At 38.8% G+C, this 7,395-nt stretch overlaps 1 protein-coding gene across 1 annotated transcript in view; it reads left to right on the top strand.

The window, feature by feature from the left end:
* Positions 1-1,078: 1,078 nt before the first annotated feature.
* Gsc (goosecoid homeobox) overlaps positions 1,079-7,395 on the top strand; it is an 11,852-nt gene continuing 5,535 nt past the window's right edge. Inside the window, exons 1-3 of the mRNA XM_011502133.1 lie at positions 1,079-1,197; positions 1,426-1,661; positions 6,078-6,370. Coding sequence (XP_011500435.1) covers positions 1,079-1,197; positions 1,426-1,661; positions 6,078-6,370 — 648 coding nt within the window. The remainder of the gene's footprint in view (positions 1,198-1,425; positions 1,662-6,077; positions 6,371-7,395) is intronic.

The raw sequence follows: 7,395 nt of genomic DNA, 5'->3' as shown, positions 1-7,395 counted from the left end.
CGATATAACCACCCTACCCTTCTCACCTCTGAAAGACGAAAAAATAACAGAACGTGTTCATCGGTACAAAATAATATAAATACCGAGTTAACGGATTAATTTTATACGCTATTCAGAGAAACTTTGTAAATAATTATATTCCATTTGATAATTACAAAAGAAAAAAGAAAAGAAAAGAAAAAAAATTAAAATAAATTAAAGAGAAGCCATAATAGAATATATGACGTTTAAATAATAAAGTCTTGCTTAATGACATTTAATAATACTTGCAATAATCGTCACATCAACTACAAAGTTAAAATGATTAAGTATAGGTGAATTCTACATATTCAGAATAGCACGCACATATGTATATTACTGGGCTACGGCTCTGAAATCTCCTAATCATTGTGCATCAAGTGTCTTGCCCTGTCACGCTCACGTCAAAGAAAAAAAAAAGGAGAGACGGAATCGACTGCAAGCCGATGCAAGAAGAAGTTTATGCATCGGGCTGCAGCACGAGCCTCGCACGAGGCTAGTAGGCGTCAACGACACCATCGTCGCCACGCCCACTCCGACCCGCGTCCGATTTTCTCCGCACCCTTTACGAGCATCGGAGTGAGAGAGTGAGTGAGAGTGAGAGTGAGAGTGAGAGCGAGAGAGAGAGAGAGAGAGAGAGAGAGAGAGAGTGACGAGAGCGGGGCAGCGAGAGAAAGGACGGGGCGCGTTTGCTGCAACGCGAGCACGGGGGATGCAACGGAGGTCCGTCAGAAGCGTGGCAGTTACTTTCGCACTGTTCGCCCGGCGCCTGTAGAGCTCGGCGACCCTCTCACGCGACATCCGGCAACGACGACTCCGAAAACGGGGCTACAACATCCGCCGGCAAAGTGCATCTTCGCCGTAACTCAAAGTGACTCGCGCGCGATCCTCCTCAAGAGAGTTCCGCGTCGTATGATACCGTGGGAGACGTAGAGGGCCTGAGGTCCCCGGACCCTAACATGACCGGTCACTCGTAACCGCCGCGGAGAAGCCAACGTGCCGAGCTAACCTCCAAATTTAGAGCACGGAACAGGATCGCAGACGCGATCTCCAATCAACGATGGTGGAGAGCGGCTACAGCGGCGACTCGTCGCGCTCTCCCATAACCGAGTCTCCCTCGCCACTGCACCATCAGCAGCACCAGCAGCGCCAGCACCCGATCGACCAGAGCTACAGTCAGCAGACCGCGCGGCTTCTCTACTCGCGCTCCTCCCCCGAGCCCATCGTCCTCCTACAGCAGCAGCAGCAGCAGCAGCAGCAGCAGCAGCAGCAGCAGCAGCAGCACCACCACCACCATCATCATCATCACCAGCAGCAGCAGCAGCAGCAGCAGCAACAGCAACAGCAGCAACAACAGCAGCATCAGCAACAGCATCGCAGAACGACGACGGCGACGTCGACGACAAGCGCGAGCTCCACGACCGCGGGAGCGGCATCTCTTTTCACGATCGACAGCATACTGGCGCCAAGGCCTATGGGTAACGCACCGCCGTCCGTCGGGATCCGGGCCGCCGAGGGCGGAGCCGTCGCCGCCGCGGCCGCCGCGGCTAACGCGAGGACAGCGGCTGCGGCCGCAGCAGCTGGTGTACATCCGCTCCAGCAGCAGCTACATCACCTCGCCTTCACCTCGGCGGATTTCCTTGGTGAGTAAATACGACATCCTCCTTACAATTCACCAATTGGCCGCAAATCTCAAGGACCGAGTCAAACTGACGCGAGAATCGAATCGAGGACACGTGTTGATTTTTCACCGATAATTTTCACTCGAGTTTCTTCAATCTGACTCTTATCATTTTCCTTATACTGTTTTAAGCTTATCGCGCGTCGATGCCTCGTAATTTGCGTGTTACGAGCTTTCCACGTACGTGACATCCCTTTACAAATAGCCGAGAGATAACATTTTAATCTCAGGCTATACACGCGCATATATATACACGTGTACATCCTCGCGCGCGCACGCACGCATCCACCCACTAACTAGCGCATTTTTGTATATTCACGTGGATGTGTGTATGTGCGCTTATGCTAGCGCTCGTACATTTTCATTGCTGTACATATTTTCTAGGCAATCTTCCACGATAAGACAATTATTTTTAATTTATTGCATTTATTGCGGGAAAAACAGATTCTTTTTCAAGTAAGACGTATTCTTTTAAATGTAAACTAATTCTACTGACCATGATGAAATTGCAATACTCCTTCGTTATAAATTTTTACATTAAAATTTTAACATGTTATTTAAATTGTAAATTCCTATTCGTCTTAATTTTATTATAAAACTCATTGTCGAACGATGACTTATGAGAAAAGTTCTATTGTAAAGTGTGAATTATTCAAAATAAAACTAATATAACTGTATTTATATTCTATTTTAATTTAAAAATATAAAATCACTATTCACTCTTTTGAACTCTTTATTCGTCAATTTAATATGCTTAATAAAACGTGCTTATTTAAATAATTTTATATAAATCTCAACTTGATATATCCAGGACATTCAGATATGTAAGAGATCAGGATAGATTTTTTAGAATAAAGCTCTCAATATTTCAATATTTTATTAAAATTGATAATTATTAAAAATTATATATTTTACTTTTAAATTTCAAATAATGCTCTTCGTAGTTTTCATTTACTTCGAAATAAGATTGAAATTCGAAAAATAACATAAGTTCAAATTTATAAAGCTAACATGAAATGTTTGGGTAGCTAGCATGTACACGCACGTACGCACGCACGCAGACAGACATATATATATATTCAAAATAATTAAAAATCTAAATGAAAATTATTATCGACTCTAGTCGGTAAAAGATATTATGATAATTCATTTTTTTTTTAAATTCGTATTATTGATTGGCTTTTTAGGGCATTACTACTGATATAACCGTCAACTATTATATTAATGTAGAATAGAAATATGATTAATGAAATAGAAATTATAAAATTTTATAAATTGTGATATCTTGCAAATTAATTTGAAATACTATTAATAGTATTACGACGAAAATTTATTTTATTAAAGTGCAATCTTTTATTTTTTTCTTTGTATAATATTTAACTAAACTAAGGGGTTATTATTTTAGGAATGGTAATGTCTAAAATTTTATTATTATTCGTAAATGAAACGTCCTGAAATTTAATAAATTTAATGAATTTTATCATTGATCATATTTACAAAAACTTAAGTAAATATTACTTTGTAAGAGAAAATGTTTTGAAAGATGACTAAAGATTCTTTGAAATCTACGATCATTTACAATAAAATAGAATTATATATTTTTATAAAGTTACAAAACGTTTATAAAGTTAAGTTTTTATTAATTTAATTTATGTTTATTGCAACTGCGTTTGTTTTAATATTTAATTATGAAAATTTATTATTTCTTGATAATAATTCAACAATACCTTCAAAGAATATACATATTTCATGAAAATTGATATTATTTCGCTGTTATTTACATATGTTTTTGTTTTTTGTATGTTAAGTATATGGAGTCAATTGTCTAAAAAGTCGATGATATTTATTCAGATATTAAGAAATTATCTAATTACAAATGGAGGGTAATTTGCACGCATACATAGCGTCTATACTGTACATAAATTAATTAAATTGGAGTTTAAATCGAGGAAACTTATGATATGGAATAGCAATGAAATGCTATCCATTCGTTCGAAAATTTATACTTATAAAATAATTATTATTAATTATCATTAGTGGCTATTGTAACGTGTAAATTCTATAATTTTAAATCAAAAGTAAATGTTACATACGTAACGATATCTGAATTAATCCACACAATTATATTATAACAATTTAATTAATAACCATTACTAAAATGTTGTATTTTCACAAACGATAATGAATACATTGCTAAATAATTCATTTACTGGAATATGCATTACTGAACAATAATTGAAAAGTAAATAAAATTTTGAGCATTATTAGATTTATCTCCGAGACCGTGAAAATAAATGACTTTTTCACCGAATCATAAAAAATTTCTCTAAGGATTTCCTGTCAGTCTCGACAAATCTTCTTAAAACACTCTACTCTTGGCAGCGGAAGCAAAGAAAGCGCGTATTTTAATAGGCAAGTGGAGATTTTGCTGTGTCGAAATTCCTTGATTCCTCGAGTAAGCCGCGTCGCGACTTTCTCTGCATCGTAGAACGCGCAAAGGAATTTTAACAGGAAACGCGAAAAGAAGATGGTTTGGGATGGAGGGCAAGAAGAGGATCCTTCGGCGAAAATCCTCAGGGATTTTCAAGGCGCTCGGCCAAGATGCAGCCAAGTGTGTTGAAAAGTATCTCTCTCGCTCTCTCTCTCTCTCTCTTTCTCTCTCTCTCTCTCTCTCTCTCTCTCGCTTACTCACTTTTATTTGTTTTCTTCTTTTTCCGTACTTCCCTGACACGCCATATTTCCATCTTTTTTGCACGAGCGTAAGCAAAAAGGAAAAAAAATGATAAACACGTTAAGAATAATATTACGCAAGACATAGCAAGGGTTGCGAAGATTGAATAAGTAGTTGTAATGAACGGTGCTTTATAGTATTCCAATGAATTGGAAATTGAAAATGTTATCAACCAGAAGGAAATATATTTTGTTAAGCACATTCGAGCAAATTCAAATTGCAGTTATATTATGCCGATACTTTTACAACGTTAAAACTTTGGTGCCAATACCATTAGTCTTAATTACAATAGTTTTCCTAATAATTATAAAAAATTTATGTTTTATGTCTCTCTGTCTCTCTCTCTCTCTCTCTCTCTCTCTCTCTCTCTCTCTCTCTGTGTATCTGGTGGAATCGGATTATTTGTCTTATACTATTAGCAACTAAAATGCAAGTGTCAGCGGGCTAGTTTTGCTCTTGCTTGAAAGCATTACGTTATAAATTCACTGATTATACAAGACCGTTCATCGACGATTTTTACATTCACTGTATTCGTAATGATTATTTGTCAACGTAATTCATACATCGACGAGCCGAAGCAACCCACTGAGCAAAATCGTGAATCCATTTCCGTGACGCTCGAGTGGCCGTGAGATAAATCCGATGTGAAATATCGTACGCCAAACCTAAGAGAAATATATTCTCAGTGCCGGGGCCGCGAGAAAAACATTATGCTTAAGCTGCTTTTATGGCTTCGAGAGTAAAGCATCCCCGGGGATCAGGGCATCCCCGCGCACGCGACTCCGTCCTTGTCTCGCTCGATATTTTTCTGCACACCCGCGGCCACTGTTAACCGCGTCCTCGAACTCCCGAGGACTTGCGTCGCCGAGGCGTTTCTCCGCCACTGGGACATCGAACGTGGATTATAATTTTTAAAGCCATTTCAACATTATCATCAACAAGTTTCAGATGAAAGCAGTTGCAGCGAATATTCATTCATTAAATCATGCACGTCTGAATAAAGCTTCGTTCAAACATTTACGCTCAACGACAAATAAGCAACAACAAATCGATTAATCTTGTTCATTACATAAATTGTTAATTAATTTTTAAGAATATGGCTTTCTCCTACACTTAATTCCTAAAACTATATGATTTTTTTTTTTTTTTTTTGGGGGGGGGGGGGGGGGGGGGAGATTTAAAAACATTCCCAATTCGAATGGAGAATACACGAATTTTGCATTATTTACTTCAGTCTAGTATTATTACTAGTATTATTTGCTGATTTGCAATAAATTTTACCCTGGCTATTTACTTTTCCATCACAATTATTACCCGCAAGAAACTAATTGGGCGGTCGAAACCGTGCGAATTTATTGATAATATTCAAACAGAGGGCGGAGCATTGGCAATCGATCGCAAATAATTACAAACAATATAAATAATGTAAATATCTTTGTACCTCGACGAACGGCTGGCCAAACAAAATTGCCCGTTAAGCAGCGGCGTGCGAGCTAATCGACCTCGCCATTTGCCCCGACGATGCTTAAACGATGCCTAAGCGTGCGCTTATCCGCCAAAATAAAATTAAGCGCTCGACACTTTCGCCGACGACGAGTACGCGCAACCGAGACTCCCTCTACCATTATTCGGCCACTTGATTTGCAGCTGCGGCATACCCGGGCCTCTACCCTGGTGGTTATGTGGCGGCGATGGCGGCCGCGAGTGTCTCCCTCCACGGGCAGCCGGCATTCTACCACGGGGCCCATCCGTACCAGCTGAGCCCGGGCGGGGCCCCGGGCGTTGGACCCATGGCCAAGCGCAAGCGCCGCCATAGGACGATATTCACGGAAGAGCAGCTCGAGCAACTGGAGGCCACCTTCGACAAGACCCACTACCCGGACGTCCTACTGCGCGAGCAGCTTGCCCTCCAGGTCGACCTCAAGGAGGAGCGAATAGAGGTGAGTGCCTGGTAATCAAAACACTCGATGCTACGGATGGATCTCCACCTCCCGGACCAATCGCTTCAATTCATATACCGAAACTTGATCGAGAGCCGCCCTACTAATAATATAAAATACTAAATATCGTAACGAGCAATGTGTCGTCCTATCTCTCTCTCTCTCTCTCTCTCTCTCTCTCTCTCTCTCTCTCGCTGACTCTGGCCCTACGACTCTTTACATCTTCGTATTTGACTTTCGATGGCTATAGTTCACGAAGACGTACCTAAACGAATGCTCTTCGACTTAGTCAATTGTATATAAATTCTATTGCATAAAGCGTGTTTTCTCTTCGTGTAACAAAAAACTTAAAAATATCGCTCGGATAAACGTTATCTGAAATCTCGTTTAAGCGCCTTAATATAATATAAAGACTGTTGTGATATTAAGAAAATGTTAAAAAAATACAACATACACGTGCTATTAATGGACTTAATGACGGACTATTAATTGCACTTCCTTAATTGGCTACTGTCAGTGAAATTCAATACTTTGGGTGAAGTTTCGAGAAGATTGGAAAAGTACTTTCTCTCGTCTCATCGGCTTGTTCTTTCCACTTAATATTGACTCTTGTTTTCTTGGTTACACATTGAAGAATATGAAGAACTTTAAACTTATTTGTATTCTTAGAACTCTTATAAGCACATTGAATACTTTATCTAATATGAGGATTTAGAGCTTGTGAAATACGTGGAAAATTGATTTTACTTTGATGTTTTAGTATACGTATGCAATTACCTTATGAATCTTCGAATTAACATATCAATTTTTCACATTCATTTAATTATACTCTTGATATATATATATATATATATATATATATATATATATTGTTTGAGAAGTCGATCTTTAGTTATAAAAAAAAAAAAAAAAAAAAAAAAAAAAAAAAAAAAAAAAATACAAAAAGAAAAAGATAAATACTGCAATGCTTGGAAGTTTAGGACTCTTCAATAAGTGCAATTATTGGCGACGCTTCCATTTATTCC

Source organism: Ceratosolen solmsi, unplaced genomic scaffold (genome assembly GCF_000503995.2).
Source record: "Ceratosolen solmsi marchali unplaced genomic scaffold, CerSol_1.0 scaffold43, whole genome shotgun sequence".
In the NCBI taxonomy this organism is placed as follows: Eukaryota; Metazoa; Arthropoda; class Insecta; order Hymenoptera; family Agaonidae; genus Ceratosolen; species Ceratosolen solmsi.
Note: the sequence above shows the minus strand (reverse complement) of the source record. Positions and strands in the feature narration are given on the sequence as shown.